At 41.6% G+C, this 14,593-nt stretch overlaps 1 protein-coding gene and 1 pseudogene across 1 annotated transcript; both read right to left on the bottom strand.

The window, feature by feature from the left end:
* Positions 1 to 3,820: 3,820 nt before the first annotated feature.
* On the bottom strand, positions 3,821 to 4,729 carry LOC144465060 (uncharacterized). The gene is made up of 2 exons (XM_078172876.1): positions 4,182 to 4,729; positions 3,821 to 3,920 (listed from the first exon to the last, which is right to left on the bottom strand). Exons 1-2 carry the CDS (start codon positions 4,727 to 4,729, stop codon positions 3,821 to 3,823), a joined length of 648 nt encoding a protein of 215 aa, XP_078029002.1.
* Positions 4,730 to 4,774: 45 nt separating this feature from the next.
* LOC144458792 (uncharacterized) lies at positions 4,775 to 5,978 on the bottom strand (annotated as a pseudogene).
* Between the last annotated feature and the right edge of the window lie 8,615 nt (positions 5,979 to 14,593).

Raw genomic sequence — 14,593 nt, forward strand, 5'->3', positions numbered from 1 at the left:
GCATGTCTGTCCGTCCTGGAAGAGGGATCCCTCCTCAGTTGCTCTTCCTGAGGTTTCTACCATTTTTTTCCCTGTTAAAGGTTTTTTTTTGGGGGAGTTTTTCCTTATCTGCTGCAAGGGTCCTAAGGACAGAGGGATGTTGTATGCTGTAGAGCCCTGTGAGGCAAATTGTGATTTGTGATATTGGGCTTATAAATGTCCACTGTATTGGATGCAGTGGTGCGGGACCAAGGTACCTTTTAACTGTTTGTTTTCTGAGAATAACTGACACAATCAGAAACCAGAAACAAGTCGTTTTTTTGTTTTTGGCCAAAAAACAAAAAAACGAAAAAACAACTTGTTTTTGCGTTTTTTTGTTTTTGGCCAAAAAAAGAAAAAATGAAATTCAGCTCAATTTCTTGTTTTCTGATCCTACTGCAAAAACAAATTTACCACTCCATATTTCGTTTCATTGGTGGGTGTGCTCTCAGCGCTCCCTTACTTCTGATTGGCTAACGTGCTCTGTCACTTACATTTGGGCTGTGCCTTTCAAAATAAGGTTACCTCTTGGCCTTTACGCCAGCAGGATGTCTCTGCAGACCCAGAGGCTGCAGATTCGACCCACACAGACAGGCAATGAAGTAATGCAACAACGTTTTATTGTATTGCCTGTTAATATGCAGCTGATAGACCATGAAAATGAAAGCTCTATAGTAAGTTTTCTTCAGGATGTACCGTGAACAGTGAAGTCTGTTCTCAGTAAAACTATCAACATGACAGCAAGCACGCCAAAAGTAGTTATTAAAAATGACCAGCAGGTGTCGCACTGCATCAAAGTTGTCATCAAAAATACAAATATGAATGAATAGGCCTATGTTGACAGCCAGATGGGAAAAAACTGATATACATCTATGGAAAGGCATTTACTATAGGCTACTATCAGTTAGAGTTAAGCTGTCACTGGACTTTCCCCTCAGTTGTGGTCACATGGAGACACTTGATAATAATAATAATAATAATAATAATAATTGTGCAGACAGTTTAGAGATTCACACTACCTGCTATGGTGGAGTAAGAAGAACCATCTAGTTTATATATATGTATATACATATATATATATATAGCCTAAGTCTGTGCCTCTGTGCACATGGATCAGACAGCTGTCAGTCTGTCAGAGCAGCTCCTGCACTGAAATGTTGCAAATGTGTAATCTCAGTTAAAATGATAAAAAATCAGCATGAAGCTTTAGACACGTAGGATCAATGAAAAACGATCTCTATCGATGTGACTGGTCGCACTGATGGAACATAATTCATATAGTCTAATATTGGAGATTATTAATATTTGTGAGTGAGCAGGATTGTGGTGCAGCTGCAGAATGTAGCTTGAAAGTAAGTTTCTTTAATAGTCTGAACGTGTTTTAACAGCATTGGACAGTTTATCAAATTCCAAGAAACACTGCTGTATATAACATGCAGCGTTTTGTACATGTAGCATTGTGCTGTACTGTATATAGCATGTATCACAGGCTACATACTATCCCCTATTCATTTGTACATACTTTCCATTTTATTAATACTTTTCTCACATCATGTGTATATTTTTACTCAAATTGTTTTGATTGTATTCTTCTCTTATTTTTATATTTGCACTGTGTGTCAATGCCTGGGTTCAATGAAGGACATCTTAATCTTACAACTTAGCACAATTTTGTCTGTAGCTGCTATTCACCCATATCCTACCTGATGTGTTTGTGATATTCAGAGAAGAAATAATATCTAGGTATGTGTATGAAATAAAATTGATTTCACTATCTGTATCTTTACCTGTGTTCAAATACATGTCCAAATGTACAACTGACACAAATATGCAAACTAAACTTGTGTTTTTAATGCGAAACATCCAGAAGTGAAACAAAACAGTTTCACAATTATGCAGGGGTTGCATCCACACTGAATATCGGCCATTGAAGCCATAGAAATACATATTATTACATAGCCTACAAATATGACAAATAACTTTATGAATGACAACAACAACACAGCTTGCCACAACATTAAAACATCATAAAAACATAAAAGTGCATGAAGTGTTACATCTGCTGCCATAACCTTTGAAGTAGCTTACAGGAAACTCCAGGCCTGACCCTGCTTAGCTTAAAACATAAAAACAGCAAGGAAACTCCAGTCTTCTTCTATTCTCCACTGTCTGCTCCGCTCCTCTGCTGACGTCCAATCCTGGATTTCCCCCACCCTACCTCGACCAAGATCCGTCCTCTCCCCGGTCCTCCTTATAACTTGTACCCACTACTTATCATCTCTCTGCCCATGTGGTCCAACAATAGCATCACCGCCTTTCAATCAAAGGAACCGGGATAGAATCCAACATCAGCCGTTGAAGTATTTCTCACTTGATTGTGAATAAACCGTATGAACTGAGCTCTGCTGTTGTCTTAATTTTTGAGCCAACCTGTCATTCTTACAGACACACATCAGGTAGGGTATGGGTGAATAGCAGCTACGGACAAAATTGTGCTAAGTGGTAAGATTAAGATGTCCTTTATTGAACCCAGGCATTGACACACAGTGCAAATATAAAAATAAGAGAAGAATACAATCAAAACAATTTGAGTAAAAATATACACATGATGTGAGAAAAGTATTAATAAAATGGAAAGTATATACAAATGAATAGGGGATAGTATGTAGCCTGTGATACATGCTATATACAGTACAGCACAATGCTACATGTACAAAACGCTGCATGTTATAGCCTATACAACACAGTGTTTCTTGGAATCTGATAAACTGTCCAATGCTGTTAAAACACGTTCAGACTATTAAAGAAACTCACTTTCAAGCTACATTCTGCACCACGATCCTGCTCACTCACAAATATTAATAATCTCCAATATTAGACTATATGAATCATGTTCCATCAGTGCGACCAGTCACATCGATAGAGATCATTATTCATTGATTCTACGTGTCTAAAGCTTCACACTGATTTTTATAATTTTAACTGAGATTACACATTTGCAATAAACATTTCAGTGCAGGAGCTGCTCTGACAGACTGACAGCTGTCTGATCCATGTGCACAGAGGCACATATTTAAGCTATATATTAGGGTGCATCAAATTTGAATGGGAAATTTTAATTTCAAAATATCAATTTGGCTGGCATTGCATTTTGTTCCAGTTAACATAAAAATGACTTTTGCAAAGTTTTGAGGAAATCCATTGAGATTTAGGGGTGCCACCAAACACACAAACTTTTGTGAAATTTCGAAAAATGTGCAATTTTTAGTCTAATTGCCAAAAGGTTGACCTGGAAATGTTGAATACAGTGAACTTTTATACAGTAACATGTTCTATAGAGTTATCAAAGTAAAATTAGTTTGTTTGACCTTTGGGCAACTTGGGCATTTCTCAGAATTCAACTTTCAAGATTCTCCATTCATTTGTCCTATAGACAAAATGAATGGAGGTCAATGGGACATGTTCACGTGGCCTTTCCCTGAGTTTTGTGCAGCAGTGATAGATGTCGGACACACATATAAAGTTTAATTGAATTTATTGTTAAACACAAGGGCAATACTAACACACTTAAAAGAACAAACCATCTCTAGTGGCTAACTCACTGGCAACTCACAGGGCCTAATGATAAGAGCTAACATTAACTAAACTTCAAACTTAATTGCTCAGCCTGTGCCAGAATCCGCTCCACTGAGCAACATCAACAGGGAGAGAGAGAGAGAGGAAATGGAACCTGAACTCTGAACCTAGCCAGTGCGTCTCCCCCCAGATATGTCTCCCCACCTGCCACCCTAGAGTAACCCTCTTATTCAGGGATTAGCTTGCGTTTGCAGCAGCGAAGGTTTGGCTGTTGGCTGCGGTTATGTTCAACTGCCTGCAGCACATTCTGCAGGTGCTGCTCCTTCCTGGCCACTGCAACAAAGTCGGATGTGAGCTTGACGCCACGCTCGGCACAGTCATTGACCACGTTCATTGCATGTACATTGACCTCACTTTTTTTGAATGCAGCATTGGTAGCCCATTCCTTCACATCGAGAGACAGAAATGCTGGATCAATGTGCAGCTGGTGCATCCCAAACCAGCAATCTGTATTGGCGAGGTCGGCCAAGCTGGTGGTTGGCAAGAGGGTGGGGAACTTTGGCTTGCCAAGGCCAGTGCCAAAGCGCTGCTGGGGGATGTGCATGGGGAGATCAGCTGGCTTGTGCTCCAAGATCGCACTGGCAAGTGCACGCTTGTCATCAATGGGCACCTTGCTGCTGAAGAGAGCCAGGGGTAGCATCTCACCTGTCAGGTACCAGCGATGCCTCTCTAGTGCCTTGATCGCTGATGCTGCAATGCCCTCATCTACAGCCTTGTATGCCTGCAGGTGGTGGTAGAGTGTGAGGTCATTCCAGGCAGCATCTACAGCTTTCTCGCAGGTCAGCCACCACTTTGCATAGATGTGTGTGATGAAGTTGGAAAATGCTCGAATCTTTGGCACCTGCTGCCGTGTGGTGATTGTGCCCTGGGGAAGCAATGCGATGTGCTGCTCCATCAAGGCCAGCTTGAGAGTGTAGAGCAGCTTGGCCATCCATCGTGCCTTGTGGAGCGCTCCCGGTCGTTGGAAGGTCACTGGAGTCTGCTCTTCACCATCTGCATCCAGAAACACAAGACACAGCTGCACAAACTCACGGTAGTCTGGTCGGCGCAGCACCGGTCCTGCAGCAACTTGCATGTCAACCGGGCAATGATTGCTCCACATGCCTCATTGCTCTGCTTCTCATATGCCAGGACACCAAGCAGTTTTAGCCGCTCTGCATCTCTGACCACTACTGTAAGACGCTCCTCCAACTGGCGCACATTGCTGACCATCGGTGTTAACTTGCTGTCCCAGGGTAGGGTGCACAATGGAGGTGGTGTCACTGTCCACTGCTTGTGCTGTTCCTCACTGATTGTCTCCAGGCGTCTTGCTCGGTCAGCTGTTGCATAGGATGCAGAGAGATGTGTACAATCACCGCCTGACTCTGCGACCAGGCCACGCGTGAAGGCAGCCTGTTGCATTGGTGACATCTTCAACCTTGTAGCCAGTGACACGACACTTTGTCGGCTAAGGATGTCATGTGGAATGAAGATGTTTGTTCCAGTCTTCTTACGCTTGACGCTTGTTCCAGTCTTCTTACACTTGAGGGATGGTTCGTCCTCAGATGGTGGACAGACTGTGTTAGTATCCTCCTCTGGCTCCTCATCACTTTCCAACACCAAGCTGGACATTGCCGTCATCTCCTCCAGCTCCTTTTCACACCGGGACTGCCTGGCTGCTGCGGCTGCTTGACGCTCCTCTCGCCGTTTCACCTTGAGCTGCAGCTTTTTGTCCAATACACCAAATGTGGCCACTCTGTCGGTCTTCATGCTGGCCAAGAAAGCTAGGTCTTCTGGGTTATCTATCAGCTTTTCAACATTTGGAGGCCACAGCGGAAATGTGGCATCAAGTCTGCACTCCATTTTCTCCAGTTGTTTTGCTGTAGCCTCACTGGAGCGCTTGGCCTTGGAGATTTTCCGCAGCTTGTTGTTGGCATTAACCAAGTCTACCATCTTGTGGCAAGCACGCTTGTCGCTCACCATAGGAATGTTGGCCTTCTTGTAAAATGGCCGCACCTGCTCCAGGACGACCTTGGCGCTCCATCTGCACCAGGTTGCTTAGAAAGCATGCAGCATAAGAGCTGACGACCAGTTGGCAGCTTGGCGCCAGTGATGATGCCATCCTCACTGGTGATGCTGGGGCCCAGACCAAAGACCAGGCTGCGACTGCTAGTCTGGCAGGGACCAGTTGGTGTGGGCAGCATCTTAGGAGAGATGGATCCTGGGGTGGGTTGTGTTGTACAGTGCCTGAGAATGAAAAGGATACAAGGACAAGGATAGTGTTTAAAATCATATCTTAGCATACTTAATATCACTCAATTATGATAAAGCATGCTTGAATAAGCCTCAAATTTTAGCTGTACATAGTCTAACATAGTCTAACTTAATCATTACAATGATAACTTACCGTTACATCACTACCAGAGTAGCTAGCTGTGCTCGCAAATATACCTAGATTTTTTTTTAGTTGTTAGATATTTAACAACTACAATGCTACTCTCAATAAACATGAGACATCAATACTCTGAATATGATATTGTCTAATGTCTACTCTAGAATACTGCTGATGTTAAGCTTAATAGCTTAGCTAACATAGCTAGCTAACTGTGGTTAGCAAACTGTTGCTAGCTAACATTAGCTAGATGTAATGAGCACCAAATACCTATGAATATGACTACATTTCATCCAAAGTATGTAAATATACAAAGTCTAACTTCATCATTACAATGATAACTTAAGCTAGCTAACTGTGGTTAGCAAACTGTTGCTAGCTAATGTTAGCTAGATGTAATGAACACCAAATACCTATGAATATGACTCCATTTCATTCAAAGTATGTAAATATATAAAATTTAACTTCATCATTACGATGATAACTTAAGCTAGCTAACTGTGGTTAGCAAAGTGATGCTAGCTAACATTAGCTAGATGTAATGAGCACCAAATACCTATGAATATGACTACATTTCATTCAAAGTATGTAAATATACAAAGACACAACTACATATATAGTAGTAATATGTAATAAGAGTATACATACCCAACACAAAAATATAAAGATCACCTCAGTTTTCTTGAGCTGCAGTCTTTATTACCTCAGAGCTCTACGGCAACCATTGAGAGCTGTTTATCACTTTATCCAACAAAAACAGATGTGCGGTGGCACCCCTAAATCATCATGTATTGGAAAAATATTTTGCATGTGTTGTTTCTACATATATTGGAACACTTTTAGCACCCAGCCATATCAAAATTCAAGAATTGTGTTTTTTGATGCACCCTACTATATATATCTATATATATATTTCAATTCAATTTTATTTATAAAGCCCAATATCACAAATCACAATTTGCCTCACAGGGCTTTACAGCATACGACATCCCTCTGTCCTTATGACCCTCGCAGCGGATAAGGAAAAACTCCCCAAAAAAAAAACCCCTTTAACAGGGAAAAAAAACGGTAGAAACCTCAGGAAGAGCAACTGAGGAGGGATCCCTCTTCCAGGACGGACAGACGTGCAATAGATGTCATACAGAACAGATCAGCATAATAAATTAACAGTAATCCGTATGACATATATATATATATATATATATATATATATATATATATATATATAAATAAACTAGATGGTTCTTCTTATTCCACCATAGCAGGTAGTGTGAATCTCTAAACTGTCTTCACAATTATTATTATTATTATTATTATCATTATTATTATTATTATTATTATTATTATTAAGTGTCTCCATGTGACCACAACTGAGGGGAAAGTCCAGTGACAGCTTAACTCTAACTGATAGTAGCCTATAGTAAATGCCTTTCCATAGATGTACATCAGTTTTTTCCCATCTGGCTGTCAACATAGGTCTATTCATTCATACTTGTATTTTTGATGACAAATTTGATGCAGTGCGACACCTGCTGGTCATTTGTAATAACTACTTATGGCGTGCTTGCTGTCATGTTGATAGTTTTACTGAGAACAGACTTCACTGCTGACGGTACATCCTGAAGAAAACTTACTATAGAGCTTTCATTTTCATGGTCTATCAGCTGCATATTAACGGGCAATACAATAAAACACTGTTGCATTACTTCATTGCCTGTCTGTGCATCTGCAGAGACATCCTGCTGGCGTAAAGGCCAAGAGGTAACCTTATTTTGAAGGGCACAGCCCAAATGTAAGTGACAGAGCACGTTAGCCAATCAGAAGTAAGGGAGCGCTGAGAGCCCACCCACCAATGAAACAAAATATGGAGTGGTAAATTTGTCTTTGCAGTAGGATCAGAAAACAAGAAATTGAGCTGAATTTCGTTTTTTCATTTTTTTTGCCAAAAACGAAAAAACGAGAAAACGACTTGTTTTTTCGTTTTTTTGTTTTTTGGCCAAAAACATAAAAATGACTTGTTTCTGGTTTCTGATTGTGTCAGTTATTCCCAGAAAACAAACAGTTAAAAGGTACCTTGGTCGTGCGGGACATCCTCAGTCATCATCCCAATACAGGGTATAAGATGATGTTGGGACATCTGAATGCCCAAAGAATACGGATCCAAAGTAAGTGAAGTAGGCTCATCTATGTGTTGAAAACAGCATAGATTAATACTGAAGGCCTTACTTGATATCAATATGGTTGTGACTGGCTCATTTATAGAGTTGCTTGGTCATCATGTCCTCAGAAGTAGTGACTGGCTATCAATAATGTACAGTATTTGAAATATCTTTTAAAGCACCATTAATCATCCCTACAATATTGTCTCTACAATCAATCAATCAATCATTCAATTTTATTTATAAAGCCCAATATCACAAATCACAATTTGCCTCACAGGGCTTTACAGCATACGACATCCCTCTGTCCTCATGACCCTCGCAGCGGATAAAGAAAAACTCCCCCAAAAAAACCCTTTAACAGGGAAAAAAAATGGTAGAAACCTCAGGAAGAGCAACTGAGGAGGGATCCCTCTTCCAGGACGGACAGACGTGCAATAGATGTCGTACAGAACAGATCAGCATAATAAATTAACAGTAATCTGTATGACACAATGAGACAGAAAGAGAGAGAGAGAGAGAGAGAGAGAGAGAGAGAGAGAGATGCAGGTAATGACAGTAGCTTACAACAACATTATTGAAAGTAATAATATTATAGTTATAGTTCTGGCTACTGTGGTACAATATGTTGAAAGTATGTATTAATATCTAGCAGTATACATGTGTGACAATAATCATATGTGTATAATAACAGTAGAAGTATGACTAATGACTAATGATGGCAGCAGCAGCAGCAGGAGGCATCTGGCAGGACCACGGCAGCAGCACAACCACACACGTCACGCTGTCCAGGCACCACTGCGATATGAGTTAATCCGAGAGACAGTGGAGCAGAAAGGCTCCGGAGAAGAAGCCGAGTTAGTGACATCCAGAATGGCCGAGTTAGCAAGATGCAGTAATAGAATACGAGAGAGAGAGAGAGAGAGAAGGAGAGAAGGTGCCCGGTGTCTACAATGACTTGTGTCCAGGGTATCTTGATATATGAAGTGGTCCATATTTCTTACTTTATGCAGAATTGTATCAAATAAAGGCCTCTTAACTTAAAGTCTGGATTGACTTTATTTTGCTTTTAACTCCTTATAAAAAAACACTTAACAAATATGGAAAACATATCATCCAACCGAAATGAATGTGCCATGACGTAATCTGTAACTGGAATATGGATAACTGCCATAACCATTCAATGTTAACAATCAGATTATTAAGTCATAAATATAATTCATTGTTTATAATTGTAGCCACAGTATTACCTGTATATAAAACCTGATTCTGACATTTGTGTGAGACAAGGATTTCACTCTGTAATATCTGAAACCTTCTATTTTTCAAGGAAGTTGAGTGCAAGAAGCTATGCACCGTGTTGACCAGGAGGGAGTTTTTATGCGCAGTCTGCAATTCCAAACATTGAGATGCAGAAGATACTCTGTTCCAGCTCCTAAAGGCCCTGACACACCAAGCCGACGGTCGGCCATTGACCAAAGTCTGTCTGTGAGCGTATGTCGGCCTAGTTTTTGTGGTGTGTCTGCACCGTCGGCACTTCGGCGTCGGCGGCTTTTTGGCCGATTGAGCAGGTTGAATCGGCAGCGGAGCTCGTTGGTGAGAGAGATCACTCTGATTGGCTGTTCAGGTTTTATTTCCTCGCCCCTGTAGCAAGTGAATCTGCCTGTAGTGAAACCGGGGCTAACCGATGCTTCCTCCTCAGGCTCCGCTTCACTCAGCTGCCTGACAGACTCGCTGCTTCTTCCCAATTTAACCTGAATAACAAACCTGAGCTGGCTGGGAGCGGCTAGCAGAGCGTTAGCCGCAGCATGACCGGAGGGAAGCACAGCCAATTAGCCTCCGCTAGCCTCCGAGCAAGCCCCGGCTCTCCTTTTCAGTTCCTCCAACTTGTTCCTCGCGGCTGATTTCTTTCTTTTTTTCCCATGTGTTTTTTTCTTTATCCAGGATAGAGAGACTATGGAGAGATGTCTTTGGAGGAGTGTTGGATCTGTTTTACACCACTTTCTGCAACCTGCAGGCAGAGGGCCTACTCAACTTCGACAATGAAATCCATCTTTATGCACTGCACTGGACCTTTCTCCCACAACTTAACAGGCATTTGCAGTTGTTCAAGGAGGGCTGGAACCATCATCGCCTGTGCGCTGAAGGGAATCGGTCACCATACCAGGTGTGGAATCAAAACCAGCGTGAGGGTCAAGATCCCCCCCAGGTTTGTACTAGAAACTGTAAGGGAAAAATCAGGTTACCAGGTATTTTCAATCCTCCACCCATCCTTAGTTTAACCTTTTGTAGGCAGACTAACTGTCTCCTTGTATAGCAAACATCTGAAAATGGTCCTTGAACTGAAGCCGATAAATGCCTAACTTTCTGGGAGAAAGGCAGAATTGGTATTGGCCCTGCATAGCATCCACTGATTGCTGTACTTGCTGTATATCACTTCTCCTGAATTAAGTAAATTCTACTGTGAGATATACAGTGCCCTCCAAAATTATTGGAACAGTGAGGCCAATTCCTTTATTTTTGTTGTAGACTGAAAATATTTGGGTTTGACATCAAAAGATGAATATGGGACAAGAGATCAACATTTCAGCTTTCATTTCCAGGTATTTACATCTGGATCTGATACACAACTTAGAAGATAGCACCTTTTGTTTGAACCCACCCATTTTTCATGAGAGCAAAAGTATTGGAACATGTGACTGACAGGTGTGTTTTGTTGCCCAGGTGTCTCCCAATTACATTGATTATTCAAACAATAAATAGCACTGAATGTCGGAGCTCAGTTTCAGATTGGGTACGATAGTTTTTGCCTGTGCAGACTGCATTTAGAGGTGGAACCAACATGAAAACCAGAGAGCTGTCTATGGGTGAAAAAGAAGCAATTGTGAATCTGAGAGAAGATGGACAATCAATCAGAGCCATTGCACAAACATTGGCCATAGCCAGTACAACCATTTGGAATGTCCTGAAGAAGAAAGAAACCACTGGTGTACTAAGCAACAGACGTCGAACAGGTACACCAAGGAAAACATCAGCAGTTGATGACAGAAGCATTGTGAGAGCTGTAAAGAAAGACCCTAAAACAACTGTTAGTGACATCAGCAACAACCTCCAGAGAGCAGGAGTGAAAGTATCACAATCTACTGTTTGCAGAAGACTTCATGAACAAAAGTACAGAGGCTACACCAGAAGATGCAAACCACTCATTAGCAAGAAGAATAGGAAGGCCAGGCTGGAATTTGCCAAAAGGTACAGAGATGAGCCTCAAAAATTCTGGGAAAAAGTTTTATGGACTGATGAGACAAAGATTAACTTTTTCCAAAGTGATGGAAAGGCGAAAGTTTGGAGAAAGAAAGGATCTGCTCATGATCCCAAACATACAAGCTCATCTGTGAAACACGGTGGAGCGAATGTCATGGCTTGGGCTCGCATGGCTTCTTCTGGGATGGGCTCTTTCATCTTCATTGATGATGTAACACATGATGGCAGCAGCAAAATGAACTCAGAAGTCTACAGAAACATTTTGTCTGCTAATTTAAAGAAAGATGCAACCAAACTGATTGGGAGATCCTTCATCATGCAGCAAGATAACGACCCAAAACACACTGCCAAAACAACAAAGGAGTTCATCAGGGGCAAGAAGTGGAAGGTTTTAGACTGGCCAAGTCAGTCTCCAGACTTAAACCCAATAGAGCATGCATTTTACCTGCTGAAGAGGAGACTGAAGGGAGTAACCCCCCCCCCAAAACAAACAACAACTGAAAGAGACTGTGGTGAAAGCCTGGAAAAGCATCACAAAAGAAGAATGCAAAAGTTTGGTGATGTCAATGGATCACAGGCTTGATGCAGTTATTGAAAGCAAAGGATTTGCAACTAAATATTAAGTCTCATTCACTTTAATCTATTTTAAGTTTATATGTTCCAATACTTTTGCTCACCTAAAAATTTTGTGTTCCATTACAAATAATGCTATCTTCTAAGTTGTGTATCAGATCCAGATGTAAATACCTGGAAATAAAAGCTGAAATGTTGATCTCTTGTCTCATATTCATCTTTTGATGTCAAACCCAAATGTTTTCAGTCTACAACAAAAGTAAACGAATTGGACTCACTGTTCCAATACTTTTGGAGGGCACTGTAGTATATAGAGTATGTACAGGTATAAACTGTACATTTTGGAAAAAGACACATTAACTTTTTTTCCCCTTGTGTCTGACATCAAACCCAAGTAAGCTTTTTTTTTCTTTCTTGTTGTTTGATTTCCTATTTTGTATTTCCTTCGGCCGAGGTCCCTAATTAAAAACATAAGGAAACATGATTAAAACGGAAGTGCAGGAGAGGTCATATAAAACTGAGACAGAGAGAATCCTCCAAATGTCCAAAAATTGAAAAAGATTTTTAAAGTCTTTACGTATTAGAATTTTGTTAAAAACAAGTTGGAGTATTGGGACCCCAAGCAAGTCAAACCTCTTTCCTGCTCATCAGGAACAGAAAGTCATGTTTATGTATGAAATGTCAGAATAATGGTAGAGTTGCCTTTAAACTGTTAAACTTGGCTCAAATGTTTTGGGGAGCCCTCAACAAGATTCTTACAATATCTTGCTGGAATTGTGGCCCATTCCACTGGACAGAACTGGTGGAGCTGAGTCAGGTTTGACAACCTTCTTGCTTGCACATGACTTTTCAGGGTATGTTATTTGATGATTTTCCCATGTCATGCAAAGAGGCCCTTGTGTTTAAAGGTGTGCCTTAAAATACATCTACAGGTGGCTCAAGTGAACACAAATGTTGTCAGTTTGCTTATCATAAGCTTCTAATGCCAAAACATCATGTGGAATTCTCCAAGCTGTCAACACAGTCAACTTAATGTATGTAAACTTCTGACTTTGATGAAAGTAATTAAATATTCGCTCATTATTTTTTGTCATTTCACAAAAAAACCTAACTCAAACAGGAATTGTTTGTTTGGATTTAATGCCAGACATTGAGAAAAGAGGTTGCCTGTTTCTAGACTGTATATAAACTTCTGGTTCCAGTATTTAAACTGAAGTGCCTCTGAAAAACAACTTTTTGGGCAATTATGCAGTGTATGGCAAGTGAAATATGTGTTACTGGAACCAGACCTAGGGAGAGGGACCCAGCTGCAGACATGATGGCGGATATGGGTGCCGCCCTATATCCAATCCATACCGGAAGTCCATACTGGAAGTTGGTCTGTGTGTGTATTATTCGCCGAAGAAGAAGAGGAAAAAGACAACGGAGAAGAGGAAGAGTAGAATGCAAACAATACATACACAAAAGAGCGGTAAGGAAACGAGTCTTTTAATTATTAGAATTAGACAACTTTATTGTTAATTACTACCACGGGATGGTGGTTTTAGCTACATTTGTTGTGTAAAAATGAGGGCATGATTGGTATTGTAGTGAGTGACGTTGCTAGGAACTCGGTGCGTTACTCGGGAAGAGTGTGTTGGCACTGAGGGTGATGAGCCAAGTGATCGCAGCTGTGAGTGTGGCAGGTAAGAGTGAAAAAGGGGGATAGAGGGGCGGCAGTTGTCTCTGGGGAGCTGAGCTTGTTGAGCGTTACCGGGCTAAAGCCCAGCCAAGCAGTGGTTATTGTGCACTCGATCTCGGGGGGGGTGTTCGCACGCTGTTTAGGGCTGCCGGCGGCGAAGATAGTCAGCGGGGAGCAGGGAGAGGTTCCTGAATCCGACAGGGACACGGGGAGGATAGTGGGGACCATAGGAGTGCTTCTGTCTGCTCTCCAGCCTGTGTAGAGGCTCTCCTGTAGCCTGTGGAGTTGCCTCGCTGCTCTGGACTGGCCAGTTCCCCCACCACAGTTACTGCCAGTGGCCATCCTGCGCCACAGCTCAGACCCTGGGGGAGGGTCTCAAACCCTGGGAGAGATAAGTAGCTTTTAAACATCATTTGTCTGTGTGTTAAAGTGTTTTCTTGTGTGTGTTATTGTTAGTGGTTTTAACCAGAGCAGCATTTCACTCTTGAGCCGAGCGTGCCACAGGCGTATCCACAGGTGCCTTAGGGGGCCCATAGCCCACAGTGTGTTTTGATGTGTTTTGTAGTGCAATATGGTGACGTGCCCTGCGGGGGGTTTATCCTCAGTGTGAGTTGCAGTGTGTTTACTGAGTTGCAGTGCAGTGACAGTTTTGCAGTGCCTTATGGGGGTCGTTGGCCTGTGCCCTTACGTGCATGTTACTGGTCCACAGGTGGTTCTGAGGAGAAGCCTAGGGTTCATTCAGGATCTCATCTGCTAGTGGAGCTGTTCCTTAAATTAATTTAATGCTATGAAATAAAGATTGTTACATTCATCATACTTTTTTTTTGTGACGTCTTTTAAGTGGCAAATTTGTCAGAGCTGGAAAGTGTGATTGTCCACAGCTCCATAATCACG

This window comes from Epinephelus lanceolatus, chromosome 2, assembly GCF_041903045.1.
Source record: "Epinephelus lanceolatus isolate andai-2023 chromosome 2, ASM4190304v1, whole genome shotgun sequence".
Lineage (NCBI taxonomy): Eukaryota > Metazoa > Chordata > Actinopteri > Perciformes > Serranidae > Epinephelus > Epinephelus lanceolatus.